Below are 17,228 nucleotides of genomic sequence, written 5' to 3'. Positions count from 1 at the left end.
TGCGTCTAGATATAAATGTAACTTTAATCAGGTACCGTAAACCGGCGATACAGGATTCACGCCGAAGGATCACGTAATGACGGACCGTCGTGACGTCGAAATCTCACGGAAGTCTCCATCATTTTCTATTTATTGAAAAATCAGGCTCCGGGTAGACGCTCTCTTTCTCATTCTCTCTCTCTCTCTCTTATGCATCTCGTAATTCACTTAATTAATTAAATAAAATATCCAGGATGCAACAGATGGTAGGTCATGGGTAAGCGAAGTGTTTGGAGTGAAAAATTGAATTGTTATTTTTATACGATTTTTTGGTCAAATAATTTATCGCATCAACTTATCATTTTCCTTACACGCATTATCTGGTACATCCTGCAGGACGGATCAGAGAATCGTCCTAGGATCCAATGATCAATGATTTCATCCCGAATGGAAATGGAGGTCGATCATCAAAGTCTTGATCGAATGTTAACGCGTGTAAAGAGAATTAATAATTAACAGAATCCCTCGCACTTTGGAGGTGAATTTTATTTAAAACTTTTGGTACATGATGCATTTCGTGCGAGCTCGAATCACTGCCTAACGCGATTCCATTTCAATTCGACAACGTTTGATCTATTCGCACGTGCAGTATTTAAGCTCCCAGCCATCAAAACAGCGTCATCGAATCTCTATCGCGGAACGGAGATAATGTACAATTCAATAAGGACATTCTCATTAACAAGATAATGACAAAGGGATTAGATTTCACAGATTTTTAAAATTAACAACAATCGACTGACATTTAATTAATTAGAAGCGCCATAGGACTATATCTCGAATTGCATTTTGCTTATAATTTTCGGTTTCGAAAGAATCTTTTATTTTCATTGAAAGAAATAATTAATTTTAAGGACGGTACTCGATTCCCTTGTTTTCTCTTATAAATAAATATATATATATATATATATATATATATATATATTTCTTTTCATTCTTTTTCTCTTTCTCGGGATAACGTACATTCATTCGTTATATCTATATTGCGTGTTACGCAGAGCGTCTTCTTCGTGAACGTGTGAAATAGGAATTGGTTATGAGAATTTAAGAATACGGTCTCTACCTAGGACTTAATGGTGCCTGCGACACGACGTGACTTGCGGAGAGAGTGTTAATGACGCCGGCAGTGAGGATTCCTTCGTAAAATAATACTCCCCCTTTCGTTACCTTTTTTTTTCTTCTTCTCTTTCTCCTATAAAAAGTCAGTCTCGTTTTCTATATGGTGTCACGATACACTAACATACGTGCGTATATATACATATGCTCAGCGATTCGTACAAAACATTATTATTTTTAATTTTTCGCCTATTTGTTGCCTCACGGATGATCCCAGGAACAGTGTCACAATATTTATCATTCAAAGATCCTCATCGACGGGATCCAATTTAAAAATTGCAACAGATACATGTATTCCTTACTATTTTCATACGCCCAGCGCGTCGTGCTGTTCTCTCGATTCTTTCTAGCTTCTTTTCAAGCGACGTAACACATTAAAAATTGAATGACACCGTAATTGTATCGTATCGTATCGCATCGCTAAAACTTCACGCTCCCTTAATGTATATAACCGGTAAATCATTAAAGTTAAAAGGAAATATACAACACATAGAACTTGCTTCTCTGAAACATATCAAGAATGGCTAAAAACATTAACAAACTCGAGTGGCGTCCACGCCTCGTCCTTTCCAAAGGCTCAACCGAACGCGGTTAGAGAATTTGCACGCGATGACATATCATTCCGAGAACATCTTCACGAGCCACGCTTGGCTTATCTCGAGAGCGCGTTATCTCAATGATTCAACAGTTCGTTCGCTGGATGAACCCGACGTAGGCGACGAGCGAAATTTGACGATCGGAAGGAACTGCTGAGAGTCGCGGTAAAACGCGAGTCAAGAGCGAGCCGCGTGGATACGCGTGAATCGCGTGTATTTGTTCTTTGATTTCGCAACGAGGAAGAAGACGGAAAGTTTCTGTAAGTCTAAAGAATCTAAACTTAACGGCGGACAGAGAGAAAAGAAAAATCGAATGACGTTAATCTATGCCGCTATGATGCATATTTCATATATATATTTTTAATTATTTTCTCTTTTTCCTTCCTCCCTCTCCTTCTCCTCTTCGTTTGGATCTTCCCCCTCTTCTTCCTGTTTCTTCTTCTTCTTCTTCTTCGTTAGAGCTTGCCTAGCGTTATCGGTGAACGGTGGAACGCAAGAGCCCCTTTACGGATGTGCCAAGCTGATGTTTCAAGCTCCAAGCGTCCTGGACGACTTTCCATACCTGGAGAATGACTACGACAACGACGCCGGCGACGACGACGAGGACGACGACGATGATGAGAGCGACAAGAGCGTCGAAGGAAAGGACGACGGCGGCGGCGGCGACGACGACGTAGTAGACGACGAGGATGACTCTGCGTTCCGTGCAGGGTGCTTGTAACGTCACCAGAAGTGAGACTGCACGTATCCACCGCCCATGCCGATGGGATTGAAGCGATGCGGATGTATCTTTTCCATCCTCATTGCGCCAGGTCCGCCGCCGCCGCCACCGCCGCCGCTGCCGATGAAGTTCCCGTGATGTCCACCGCCTCTGGGTCCGAAGCCTCCGTTACCTCTACCTAGCATTCCTGGACCACCGACTGTCATCCCACCGCCTCCCACTCCGGTAGTGGCATTGGCCGAGCTGCTTCCACGACCTCGTCCTCCGCCACCTCCGCCGCTGCCAGTGACGCCGCCGCAACCACCTGCAAGCCAAAAGGTATAACCTCTACTAGGACTACTCGTGTGCTTCCTTCGTATACTGAAGATCGAAGATCTCCCGAGGACCGGGACGACATGGGAAACTGAACTCGTAGGTAGTTCGCGATGATGGGGCGATGCGGGATGAGACAGTGATTAGTATCCAAGGTTGACGGTAGACAATAATAAAAGGTTGAGGAACGTGATGCGTGGATCTTTTTTCAAAAAAGGCGAGAGGATCGATCGGCAAGGCTGCTACTTTCACTCTACTTTTTAATTTTTCCTTTTTTTTTTTTTTTTTTTAATCATTTAATACTTTAATGAATGAGTACGCCCTGACACGATACACTGCTGCTTGCGGGTTTCGGGTAACAATAAGAAAATTACAAATCTGTCTAAAACTTTGAAAAAAGGAAAAAAAGAAGATTGGACACACTCGTGTCCTAAGTAACCGGTACACAAGATTCTCGCGCGAGCTTGGCGACGTTCCCATTCGCAGCATCCTGACTAGCACCAAAATCCCTAAGCACGCCCTAGATCTGATAACAGACTCAAGGACAAGTTATCGGAAGAATACAAGAACCCCAAGAAGGTACGTTTCACGTACGTTAAAAGCTTTTGCTCTTGGTAGGAAAGGGAAGATCGCCAGTACGCGATACACATACATGCGATTATCGGGGTGATTTTCATTATATATATATATATATATATGACTATGACGTTCAACGCTCAACAACATATAAATATAAATATACAAACAATCGCATAATTAATTATGAACATTTGGTTCAACGATTATAATGTCTCTATAATAATAATAATAATAATAATAATATTAGTACGTTATAATATCAATGGTAGCATTCTACGTTCGATATAATCATATACGATCCTTTTTCGTTAAATCGTAAGAATCAATTTCGTGGGGGAGGAGGGAGGGGGTCGCAGGACCCACCTCTATGTTACTCATTCATTTATGTCCATTGCTACGTATACAGTATCTGCATATTACGTGCGTAAGAGAAAATGCCGAATGTATAATCGGCAACGTCGCAGATATTTCATAATTTATTGCATAACCTCAACATTTTTACATTTCTCGGGCGTAACAAAGAATGCCAATGGGGCAATTTTTTGAGCTTCGTTTTACCCTCCCCTCCCCCTTCATCCAGTGGCAATTAACCCCATTACTATTGACCTCAGAATATTTCGAAAATGAACTGTGCAGAGTTATCAGTTTCAAAGACGTTTATCATGAAAAATTCATCCCCTTCGTAAATTGACTGATTAATAGAACCTTACGAATTTACGTAAATCGGCGCTATTTTCTATACCGACGGTATCGCGAAACAGAAAACGATGCTTCGTTCACTATTCGCCACGTGCGATTCGTCTTAGCCTTATCACAGCCATCTTTAGCAAAAAGCGAAATCGAAAATTCCAAGATTATCGTTTCTTGTCGTCCTTCGGGCGATTCCGTGAATCTTCGTGCGTCTCCGTAATTGGTATACGGATAAATACATATATTTTTTAGTGTCCGATCCGTACCTTCTCAAGTTGAATTATTTTTTTTTTCACGTTGGCTGCCCTCGAATAAGCTTGTCGCACAATTCAGTCCATAAAATAATTAAACTACGTTCGACGTCCTTACGTAATTGCCCTACTTACCGATTATATAGTAAAGAGTTGGATAAAGATTGATTTATCTATTTACAAATTTACCCCCCCCCCTCCTCGCCCATCGACAGATTCCCAATTTCGCGATTGAGCTCTTCGATGAAAACGTCCATCGTGCTAGCCCATAGGGAGACAGCCGTGTACTTAGACACAGGATACGTATATAATCGATCGACCGATTAACGAAACGAATATACACAACAGTATTACTGTATATATGTATGTATATTGTATAGACCCATAGATCGTCTTACGATCCAAGTGAAGGATAAGTTGCGAAATGTAAAAATTACGCAAGACGTTTCCACTTGTAGGAATGTTCCTCTTTTGATTAACGATCTAATTGAATCAGTCAAAACTGTAAAGCTTCGTTTTCATCCTCTTCTCGTTCTTCTGCTTATCTTAAATCTTCCCGTGAAAAAACAGACCCAGAGAATCGCTATGTCCTGAAGTCATCTTCAAGCTGTGTAAAAAGAGACAACTTCGGGTAGGTACGAGACGTCTCGAAGATGACTTCTGGACAGCCAGTGTGTGTCGTTTAGCTGGCTCCGAGCCGACAGCCATAATTTTGAGCGCAGATTCACTTTGGAGCGAACAGCCACCCAACGCGTGACCTTGAATTTTATGTCTTTTAGACCCAGTCGAGTGTCATCGGCAGATTCGCAATATTTAGATTACTGAAATTTCCTGTAAATCACCCATCCGGAAGTCACTAAGTAATGGACTCTGGCTACGTCTCTCTACGAATCTTGCGTTTTCTTACCTGTAAGTAAGGTGGATCAAGTATATTAATATTTTTAAACATTTCATGTTAATTAGTCAGTGTCCAATTGAAATTGGTTAATTAACAACCGAATGACATCCACCTTACCCAGGTTGAAACGTTGATTATCAGTTTTGTATATAAACCTCGAAGTTCAAATAGAGCCGAAATATAAGGATGAAAAATAATCTGCCCGAAAGTCCAAAACTATCTCTTACGCGGTGAAATCTTAAATGCTACATCAGAAAAAAAACCTTTGCGACCGTCATTTCCGGTTTTCGCCATTTTTTCTCGTTAAAACCTTTTTTTCCAATATCAATCATAAAACAGACGACTCTTTCGCGAACCTTCGTTTCCTACGTTTCTTAATACTTTCCAATACCTTGTAAACCAGTCTTATAAAATTTGTCAAAATAACGACTTACACCGAGAGACAATCGAATCCCTATGAAATTTAGACCGCAAAGGCTTTCAAGACTACCGTCTATCTAATCACTGTTATCAACGTGCCACTGGAACTTTAATAATAAAGTACTCATTACCCACTAACTTGGACTACTAGAGTCTGATTATCGTTGAATTGCATTGCCATTCCCGAGATAAAACTGGACGTTGTTGCAACGATGCGATCATTTGAGACAATTAAAATATTTAAAAATAACTAATTTTAGTAAAGACCGCCCTCTTGTTCATCTGCAACGTTAAATCCACAACTACAAAAAAAAAAGAGCCCACAATTTAACCACTTGACCTGACATTTAAACAGAGGTCGGGTACAGACCCAAACGTGCAAAACAATTGTGGACTGCAGATAGCTGAACGTGCCTGGAAAACGTAATTCCCAGTTAATTGAAAAAAAAAAAGGAAAATCAAAAACAAAACGGCCAATCGCATCGTTGAAAATACATCCAAAGCGGGACACATTATTTTCTCCTTGACTGTTGATTTCACAAAGGATCACTAACAATAGGTAATGTCTTCGTTGAAATTTAGCGAAGAAAATCGTAACGATTAAATAGGACAATAGCAGCAGTAACGGTAGTATTAATGTTAATAGCAGTATTAATAGTAGCAGTAGTGCAGTAGCAGTGCAATAGTATCTGCACGATACAATAATACAGAGAAAGTATCAGCGGCCCGAAGACACCATTTTTTGATTAGCATTTTTGTACCAGAAAAATCGTCCACGAGTGCTCGCTCGTGTGAGTCGATGACGCGAGCAGCCGCCATTTGTATTACAGTATTGTTCGAACAGTCCGATAAATCAACATCCGCAAGTCAGACTAGCAAATATTTGTCTCGAGACATCTGATAACTGAAATCCAGAGGGAAAAGAATGGACACGCGTCTTTTTTCGAAATCTATCCAACTTACGATTCCCTCAAAAATCTTCGATTAAAAAGAATTAATCGCGCGCATGCGCAACAACCACAGCCATATCTCGCAAAGTTCATTATCGACTCCTCAATTGAAAATGAAGACGCGTCGTCGCGTCCCTAGTAGAAATTTCCATCCGGAAGTCCGAGGCCTGACCAAGGTTCACCGATCCTCAGGACCAATGGAAACAGGAAAAGACAGCCCCCTCGTTGAAGGCCTCGACGAACCCTCGATTACCAAAGTCAAATTCCTACTAGGGACTGTACAAAGTTTTTTATTAAACCTAACCTTAAAACTTGAGCCATCCTTGCCCCCGTACCTTATCTCTCCAGCGAGAGTCCTGGACATCGAAAAATCGTTGTCAGATACAAAGACGGAATAAAATCTTAAAAATCCATCAGGACTGAAGTTGAAAACGACTTTCGATCCCGTTTAACCGTAAACAGTTTCAGGATATATACAAACATGTCGGACAGCATCCACTTTCACGGGCCGAGACGTCAAACTCGAGATAAACTGATATATCGAGCACCCGATCGAGAAGAATTAACAATTAATTAGCTATCTAACCTCATTTTCAATTAGACTAGGATAAATGTAGTTATAGCCCTCGAGGAATCTCCAGTAACGTGTCCCCTTGGCATTCTAATAGCACGATCCTCTTCAATCTCAATTATTCGTACCAGACTCCTGGCTTATTGTCAAGACCCAATCATTATTAATTAACTGGCGAGTGTTAAATAAATCCCAGAGATACTCGGAGTCAGCATCCCAAATACTTATTGTGCGCGTTCAAAGTTATCGCTCAGATTGACAAAGACCTGGTGAAGAAGATACAAAAAAAAGGGAAAAGGTATTCGATTGACAAAAGATTGACAATAGGATAAATCTCAGCCAAAGTACCAAGTTCCGGGAGATCCCTCAAGAGTGCCGAACACAAAAGTGTCTTTCCTTAATTGTGATAATTCGGATAGTGTTGATATTTTTTCCTCGTTGCGTACAAACACTCTCCTTGATGGATTCGGTAGGCATTGAAATAGAAATGTCAAGTTAGGAAGATTCGTCGACTCCAATCGAGAGAGAAAGAAAGAGAGAGAGAGAGAGAGAGAGAGAGAGAGAGAGAGAGAGAGAGAGAGAGAGAGAGAAAAGAGCATACGTCAAGCGCTCACATAATAAAAATAAATATCAGAAATATAGATAAACAGCTAGACAGATATAGAAATAATAAGTCATACCAGCTCGTCAAGATCAAATAACAGATAGTTTATCAAGAGACAGATTAAAGATAGTATGATAAATATATAAATATATATATATATATATATATTTATATAGAGACAAGGAGCCATGCATTTGGATATTAGCGAAAGCAATATCTGCGAATGCCAGGCATAGAGTCTAATAGTAACGGAGAGTCGTTGAGACTTATAAAGAGATGCGCACGCAGCTAGCAAACAAAAACAAGGAAACAACCAACCAACCACCCTCTTACGGACGAGCGAGAGAGAAGAAGAGGAAGAAGAAGAAGCGTCACGATCGTCTCTCGATTCGATTTTTAATTAATCATTGAGAGCGTGTCCCCCTTTTAAATCGTCCTGACGATCAATGGCGGGACGCGTGTGATGATTTCGTTGTGGTTTATGGTACCGATGATGCGACGCCGATGGTGCTGGTTTCTCATGGTATCCTGCCGAGGACGACAGCAGGATTGGATACGAGGATTGTTGAGAAGATTATAAGAGAAAAGGAAAAAGAAAAAAAAATGAAAATGAAAATAAAACTTTTAAGACAAAGTACAGTGAGAGCCGCAAATAACAGTCGTGGTGTAACAGTGGTGAAAAATAATTATATATTTCTCAGGATAAACCTTTCAAACGATACAGCAATGGCGCAAAAAGCAGTTACTAATATTACTCGATACAAAACGAGGAGACATACGGCAGCCTAACAGCAAGAAATCAGATTGTAGATTGACGCGATTCATGTATAAAAGTAATGGCAACGTGGCGAGAGATACGGACATACACGCTGTGAGCACAAGGACGCGCTTTACGAAAAGTCAAAGCTCAGTGCAAACTTTAGGCGCAACAGAAGATTCTTGGTGTTCCAAGGTATAAAGAAAAAAAAAAAATAAATAAATGAAAAAATGAAAAATGCCTTGCGAACGACAAAAATTTGTCTTGAAAGTAGGAAAAAAAAATTAAAAAAAAAGTCTGCTACGTATCGCTGGATTCCTCGATTTGCGGCGTGTGCAAAAGTACGACTGAGAGCGCTTGATATTTTTGTTTTTCTTTCTTCAAATTCGTCTTAACGTCACACGGACGTTCTTTCACGGAAAGAACAGTAATAACAATAATAATAATGTCGACGGGCGATGGAGTACAAATTTATCATCCATATATCCGTTGCACCCGTCTGGCTCGGGTGGCGCGAAACATTTTACAATTCGAATCGTCGTAGGACGAAAACCGCGAGAAAAAAAGAAAAAAAAAAGGAGAAATATTTGCAAACCTACAAGCGAAAAAGTAAAGAGTAAGAGAGGCAGACGGATAAAAGAAGAAAAGAGCGAGCACACTCCTGCAACCTCTCAACGGCCGCGGGAAAAATTCAAACGCGAAAAGTCACGCGGGGCCTGCGCATCGTTGGGCCAACGAATGAAGAGAAAAGAAAAGAAAGAAAATTCGCATAAATGTACAAAATATTCAAGAAGAGAAAAAAAAATGAAATAAATATCGACAAACTTTCCCGCCATTGCAGGGCTACGTAGCTCTGCGCGCAATTCCATACAATTACGATGAGATCGTCTAGTTTAAAGGCTAGTGCGAGAGATGTCGTTGAAATCCGACATAGAGGTGGCCATCTTATCTGACAAAACATTTGCGAATTAGATTGGTGGTACGTCAAGGCACAGTGACGAAAATAAAAAAAATCAACATTAACATATCTTACAAAATCACAAATACGTTTACCAGCTACTATGGACAATTAGCCCTTTTTACTTTAAACAAATATCAAACGCAAGGATAATTGCATCTCAGTAATAAAGCATGCTAAAAGATTCGTGTCAAGTGATTGGCGGCGGAGGAAAGGAGGCCCCCGTTAATTCTCTAGCAGCCAAAGGCAATCATCAACAAAGGACTATGACAACAACAGCAGCAGCAACAGTGCGCGAGAGACGAACAAAGAAATCGAATTGTTACAAAGATTTAAAGTGCATGGAGAATAAGGAAAACGTGAAGAAACAAAAAACAAAGAGCAAGATATTGCAATAACCAGAGGAAAGAGAAAAAAAAGAAAAAAACAAGGTTCAATGTTGACGCAAATTTGGCTAACATCAACTTCTCGATACAACGCATTCCCTTCTCTATTTATATCCAACGCGAAACGACGCGTCGTAAAACAAAGAAAAACACGTAAAGACGTAACACACGATACGGCAAAAAAAAAACAAAAAAAAATCATTAAATCAAAATATGAAAACTTACGCTACAACGTGACTGAAAATAATGCAACGTGTAAGGTATGCATGAGAACAGTGTGTGTGTGTGTGTGTGGTACGAGAAAAGTAAACCGACGATTTTAATCAATTAAATTAAAAGGAAAAAAAAAAGAGAAAACCACGTGAAATAATCCAAAGAAAAAACCATCGTTACGAGTCTTCCTTCAAGTCGAACTACCATCGACTCCAAAATGCATTCAACCCCCTTTACTCGTGTTGCATTACGCGCCGGTCGCCTGCAGTGAGATCAATAGTGCAGCGAAACCTGAACGAGAGTAGTAGAGCACAGAGAAAGAGAGTATTGCAAGGTCTGATAAGAGAAGCAGGAGACTCACCCGTCCATTTTCTACATCATTATTATGACTGCAGGAAAGCATGTTTGAAATTCAGATATGAGGACAGAAAGGATCATTGAGATCATCTCGATTGGATCATGTAAATGACAACTCTATATTTTTGTTCTTGTTTGTAGGCTACTGAAAAGATGTGTCTTTCTCTCTCCCTCTCAGTCAGAGTAACGGCAACACGAGTAAAACCGAGTGAAAACCCGATGCATACAGGAATATTGGTAATTGGAAAGATATTGTTGCATGGTACTCACCGCGACTCTGATTGTAACCAGCCTGCCAGCCAGCGTAATACGCAGCCTTTTGCTTGCCGTGTTCCTCGGCAATCTTAACACTCAGCGGTTCCGATCCGCCGTCAGGTATCGTACCGTGTAGATGATTGATCGCTTCCTGAGCCTCTTCCCGCTTGTCAAACCTGCAAAGTATAGCAGATAGATGAAATAAAAATAGTTGGACAGCCTCCGAGCCAGAAGATCAAATTATTATTTTAGTTTACACGTTCAAGTGGCTCATTATGCTTGGGACAAGGATGTAGCAGATGATCACGTCTTACACGCCAAGAAAAATACAAACGAGAATTTTGTCTGTTCGTCTGACTCGTACGTGTCATCCTTCGAGAGTAAAGTGGGTCGTAGTCGCGTCAGTCGCACTGGGCTAGAGAGGCTAGCCGGACCAGGGAAGAGGTGTAAATTGAAATTGTGCAAGTCAAGCTCAACTCGAGTTCCGCGCAGCAGAAATACTCTGGCACGACGAGATTTTGAGGAATAACCGTGCGTGCCGGCACTACGAGTTTGTCGTGACAACAGTTACATAATGTTGCACCTAGTCCCAACGAGCGACAGCTGTTCCGGAGCTTTTGAATTCGATCCAATATCCAATATATCGAAATGAGAGCGAAATACACGACTATGACATTTTCTGGGCTCGGATGGTACTTTGACCTATTAACCGCGTGCAACCTAAGCAATAGGACTACTTGTTGCTTTATTTTTTTTTTAAAGCTGTTATAAAGATATTGTATTCTGTTGTTTGTATCGAGATTTAAATACCGACTAGAACGAAGAAGTTATTGAGAAATTTAACAACGATGATTACATGTTTTCGTGTATAGTGAGATTTGAGGAGACAATGGCAATTTGCCAATTTGATAGAATGTATTTCGCGATGCGTTTTTCTGTTTACGGGGTATGTCAAGAGATGGTCAATATTTAAAAAAAATGACAGCTTTACTCACCTGACGAAGGCCACTCCTCTCGGCAATCCAGTCAACTTGTCTTTTAGAATGTTTTTTTGCACGATGTTGCCATACTTGCTGAAAATATCGTCTATCTGGCTCTCCGTTATGTTCCTGCAATTCGTCGAGCGTATATTTATAGACGTTGGTAGCGCTGATAAACTGACCTACGGCCATCTAACTATGCTGGAAATATCACCAACACCACGCACACTACGAGATCGATTGCTTTAGAAGCCACGTCAAATGTCACGCGTTAAATAACAGCATCAAACTTGATCGATCAATGACGTTTCTCTAATTACTTGTATCTCTTTCTTGGACAGGTTAAAGACGGTTTATATGCAATATCAATTTTCAGAGAAATATATGCAAATTGATTACATACCGCGGTAGGTTTGTGACGTAGAGGTTCGTTTCCTTGATTTCTTCTCCAGAAGGACGTGCAAAGGATACCTTTAAACGTTTATTTTGAACCTGAAGACCATTTAGTGTATTTATCGCAGTCTCTGCATCCTCTGCCTTTGCATAATTGACAAAGCCAAAGCCATAACTATAGCCAGTCTGTAAAAAAAACAAATGTATTAAATTGTTTGTTGGTATTTTCTATGTACACTGGATACATGTTAAAAAAAATACTTTGAGATATACCCTGTAGTCCTTCATGACCCGACATGATTCGACAGGTCCAATGGTGACAAACATGCTGTAGAGCTCCTTGTCGGTCATACTTTGTGGAAGGTAATTGATGATGAGGTTGGTACGTGGTTCCTCTCCACATTTGATTTGCTGTTGTTGTTGCTGCTGTTCGTGCTGATCGGTCATTTTGCGATATCTTGCAAAATCTCGTCCTACAGCTTGATTTGGGCTTTGAGTCGAATGCTGAACTGTCGAAGGCAAACAATCTGGTGCCTGTTGCAACTGTTGTTGGGATTGATGTGGCTGCTGCTGTTGCTGTGAGCTCCAACTGATATCGCCGAGCAAAACCAGTGACAGGGTCGGCAAATACAAAAAATATAAACAAATTTGTTACTATGTCTTCCCCGTACAAAGCCATACTCGCCGGATGGCCTGTTCTTACTCTTTCACTTTTTAAGCAGTTTGAAATAAATAGAAAATAAATGTGCATTTATGATGCCAGACCTGTGTGTCAGAAACAAACAAACAAACGCAAGTAAGGACAAAACGAAAGGAACAAATTGACCAAAACTAAAGAGACTAAATGCTAAAATGAATCATCAAAAGTAAAGTCTAGATGCTATCAAGGTTATGTATGCAAGTCTAAATTCCATGCTACAAATTTGTATTAAAAAATCACTGAATATTCTTTAAGGTATGTCACTCAAAATCCAACAAATTGATTTATCGACAAATATTAATTACATGCTTTTCAGTATCTATAAAACAATTTCCAGGCTACGCTTTCATAAGCACAAGTTTTTAAATTTATAAAATTTTGACTAGATTCATTTTAGATACTTTGTCACTGACGGTAAAAATAAAGTAGGTAACAGACACTACATACAGAAGCCAAGGAAAATAGATGGCCAGTGGTTAAATGTAGACCTTTAACAAAGTCCTTGCACAAGTAGCACCGCGAGCTTGTATAAATTTACACGATTCGCATGCCAATTAACAAAATTTTTTTTTACTTCAACGTTGAAAGTACAATAACAAACCTAAATAGAATTTACCACGCGAACCAAAGAAGACGCGAGACGCCTCATCAAGATAGAAAAAATAAACCACAATGTTTATACCATATAATCAACTGCGCGGCATCAACGAATAATATAAAAAGATTCACATTTAATTCCGACCACGGTTAATAAAGAAAAAAAGAAGAAAAAAAAAAGAAAACCTAACTTTCCACGAAAAAACAAAGTCGTACAAAATGTACGTAAACGAAACACACAACAAAACAAGGCGCGCAGCGGCCCGGTAAATTCATGAATCAACGAACATGTCAGGAGTCAGAGAGACAAAGATAGCAACGCGATGCATCTATGATGAAGTCGAAGAATAAGCGAGAGAGATATACATTCGGGCGCGCACATTTTCCATCTCTCTCTTGAAAATTATACCCACGTCAAAAAAGCTTGTAGTCTACACCATCCACCACACCAGAGGAACAAGGAAAGATATACACAGGCAGAGTGAGTAATAAAATAAGACGTGAGAGGTTAAGAAGAGAACCAAAGAAGAGAAAACACGCACTCACTCGTTCACTCGCGTCACACGTGTATGCAGTTAGGATATGCACGTCGAATAATTACGTAAGCACGTTGCACTGTACCGAAAAGGCGTAAAGTGAACCGAACGCGACAGGATGGAAGCGCCGCCAAGCGAAATAGCAGCGGAGACGGATACGGAGCGACGAAAGACAACTGTACCACACAACTAACTCGGATAAGAGCTCGCGTCGGAATGCGGCTAATTCGCCGAGCGTAAGCGCACTGAGCCCCAGCCCTGACCTGCCTCGCGAAACACCCTCTCGTGGCCCGCGGAACCACTACTCCTTCCCCCTCTTCCTTCTCTTCTTCTTCTTCTTCTTCTCCTTCTCCTACCACGGAAATAGCAATTCCCCACAGCCTGTCCAAGTGTTACCAGTATAAAGCTATCACTGCCACTACCAATCCCCCACGACCTCCCCAACCGTCACACTGTTTTATGTACTGGCGCGCGCGCGCGTTTATCCATGAATATTCGAAAAGACGAAAGAAGCTCTGTATCCTACGGGAGATGCGATGCTGCTGCTGCTGCAACTGCAACTGCTTCCTCGATCGATCCCTCGTAACGAGCGCAACGCTCCAGGTTTATAATACTGTTTGCTTTGATATTACACTGCTTTGGTACTAACTCCTTATTTACTACCTCCTGGTGTTAATATAGTATTTGACGACGATGTTCTATGCACTGGTGGGATAATCGTCTTCCTGGGTGAAGAAACTTGATGCACTCCAAGAGGAGGCTGTAGGGCACATCGCATGAGAAATCGTGATTCCTAAAGTATTCTGGATTCTCTTTAGGTTTAACGATGTATGTACTTTGGGGTTAGTTGAGAAACTGAGAATGAGGTGAAGAGATATCGTTAGATAAGTACTATCGGTTAATTATTGTTTACAACTGCCTTTGCGACCTGCGACAGTCATTTATACTGCGAACGTGTCTTGTTTCGCAGTGTATCTATTGTTTTAACAGACATAGCGAGCGATCGTTTCCAACGATGAGCTTTGAGTAACTATATGAATTTCTACGGTTCTTACGTCAGGTAGAATAGTCGCAATGCGCAATATTAATAATTTCTCATAGTACAGAAATGTGAACTAGGGAAAAACAAATCAAAAACAAGGACTCAATACGAAGTAACTCGAAAATACGGTGCATATCTGTATATGCATAATTGATATATGTATAAAATTCCTATTTAGAAACACCGACATAAGCCCACGCACATTCTTTACATATTTTATCATATATTTTATGATTCGAACTTTGCGCTAAAAATTCTTGAGCACCGTACTCACTCTACATCCTAGGATAAGAAAACTAACTCGATTTTCGTGGGATAATAAACCACGACAATCCTAGATCGTATTAAAGATGTAAACAAGGCGATGACATCTATTAATTCTCTTGGAAGAAACACACAATGCGTGTCATGACGCAGTAAATAGATATTTTGAACATTTATGAGAAAGGGAAATGCGATTATTGCGAGAAGTCACGTTGCTGTTTTATAGCATGTGTAAAAATAACGACTCCTCCTTCTTTCTCTTTCACACACACTCACTAACTCATTCAGTCTCTCTCTCTCTCTCGTTCTATATATTCTATTTGCTGAAACCTCATTCTCTCATCACCCTGGCCAGTCTAGCGAATAGTTAGTATATCTGTCAGCAGTTGCGTTCGGTACGTCAAATTCGATCTAGTAATAGGAAATAAAACATAATTAAGGCTACTTCTGTTGCAATGCGCGATTATCTGCATTCTGTAGTTACTAATGCAACAGTACATAATACGTGTTGACTGCATCATAGTTTGAGGAGTGTACTGCAATGAACGAGGACAGACAATGTTGTCATTCTGTTAGTGATACAACGAGCGGGGATTGAATGGAAAATAAAATAGCGTGAAACGATAACCTCCTATTCTGAGAATTTTGAAAATTAAAAATAGAGGCTTACGGTTTAAGTGTATTCATGCAGTTTTTTGGGTAATTTGTATTTTTTCATTTGTGCGATATAAAAAAATAAAGCAATGAAAACAAGCACTATCACACGATAATGTTCCCTTCTTCATCTTTCACTCGGTCTTACTCACCTGGTTTGAAGATTCATATAGTTTTCCATATTCGACTTCTGAGCGTACCCGTCCATTTCGACCTTTCGTTGCACATAATACTATCAGTACGGAATGGCCTTGCCGCAGTGACCGATTTTTCGGATTCTCTTACTTGTCGTTTTGTGTCTTCACGCTGGTTTCGGCCGCGGTGGCGCATTTTGCAGCGGAACTTGCGACTGCGCAATCCAGGAACTTCTATATCCGTTGCTCTTACCCTGGGCAATCCTGGTAACTAGTAAACATTATTATTCGATCCATTTAACAATTCAATGATTGTTATACTCAGATTTTTTTGCAATCCAGAGATACTTATTATGAAAATTGACTTTCCCGCCAATCTACATCATTCTTAGTTGAGGAGTCGTGACTTATTTTTGAAAAAAGAAATTGATTAGCTGATTATATTTCGTTTTTTAAGTTTAACTTTAGTTTAGTAGATATATTATTTGGTCTGGAAGTGGATTATGAAGTGTAGTATAATTGAAAAAGTTCTTTTTTTTTTTTTTAACGTGACAGTTTATTTTGTTTATTAGGACAGCTGTCGACGTGCAAATACATATAAAAAGGGTGATCGTATAAATTCATATACGAGTTATAAATAAGGAGTATAAATGTTTCAGAAAGCCCATAAAGACACGTGAGATCGGCTGTCATTGTTTTTACCGGTTAATTATAAATTAGTACCGGTTATTAGAAATCCTTAAGTGCTAAACATAAATATTTTGTGGATAGCGATATGCGCAGCTGCCGCTATGTCGCAACTAAGTGAAAAAGTTGCGGATTTGTAGAATTTATCGCAGAGCTGAAAAGCCTCCGTTTTTGCTAAAGCGAAACGGCCTACGTCTCTGTGGCGATATGTTGTTTTTTACTGGAGTAGAATCGTTTTCCTTGTCCCAAGCACGTCTTGGAGACTCAATACCAAATGGGCTATACAACTTGGTAGGTGTACGTCCTAAAAGACGCCTGGAACGTGTCTGTGGCGTTTGACTTGTGTATGTACTGCATCCTCCAGGAGAACGATGCTCATCAAGTCGCTGACGTCTGCGTGTTGAGCTTCTAAATTTCTTTAACATAAGTAAACCAGAAAGATTGTATTATAAAAGCTATGTAAACTTTATACAAATAAAGATCTTTGTATCAAGTAATCATTATTGAGATGTACTCTTATCGATCTACCTGAGATATTGTGCCAAATGTTGTCCTGACCGATGAAATAGTC

General features: G+C 40.1%; 1 protein-coding gene and 1 long non-coding RNA gene across 4 annotated transcripts; one reads left to right on the top strand and one right to left on the bottom strand.

Moving 5' to 3' along the window:
- Positions 1-16,401, bottom strand: LOC107270076 (sex-lethal homolog). 3 transcript variants are annotated; one of them, XM_025087473.1, is made up of 6 exons: positions 15,989-16,382; positions 12,305-12,632; positions 12,054-12,229; positions 11,666-11,779; positions 10,686-10,846; positions 1-2,773 (listed from the first exon to the last, which is right to left on the bottom strand). In XM_025087473.1, the coding sequence occupies exons 1-6, from the start codon at positions 16,042-16,044 to the stop codon at positions 2,472-2,474; spliced, it is 1,137 nt and encodes a 378-aa protein (XP_024943241.1). In that variant the 5' UTR covers positions 16,045-16,382; the 3' UTR covers positions 1-2,471. The 3 variants fall into 3 exon arrangements, with proteins under 3 accessions (XP_024943241.1, XP_015600223.1, XP_024943242.1); XM_015744737.2 differs by having other exon boundaries at positions 12,317-12,632; positions 15,989-16,363; XM_025087474.1 differs by lacking the exon at positions 1-2,773 and adding an exon at positions 7,867-8,272 and having other exon boundaries at positions 15,989-16,401.
- On the top strand, positions 14,116-15,935 carry LOC107270080. The gene is made up of 2 exons (XR_001538226.2): positions 14,116-14,479; positions 14,558-15,935. It is a non-coding gene; the product is annotated as an uncharacterized LOC107270080 (long non-coding RNA).
- Positions 16,402-17,228: the final 827 nt, after the last annotated feature.

Source organism: Cephus cinctus, unplaced genomic scaffold (assembly GCF_000341935.2).
Source record: "Cephus cinctus unplaced genomic scaffold, Ccin1 Ccin1_scaffold0696, whole genome shotgun sequence".
Lineage (NCBI taxonomy): Eukaryota > Metazoa > Arthropoda > Insecta > Hymenoptera > Cephidae > Cephus > Cephus cinctus.
Note: the sequence above shows the minus strand (reverse complement) of the source record. Positions and strands in the feature narration are given on the sequence as shown.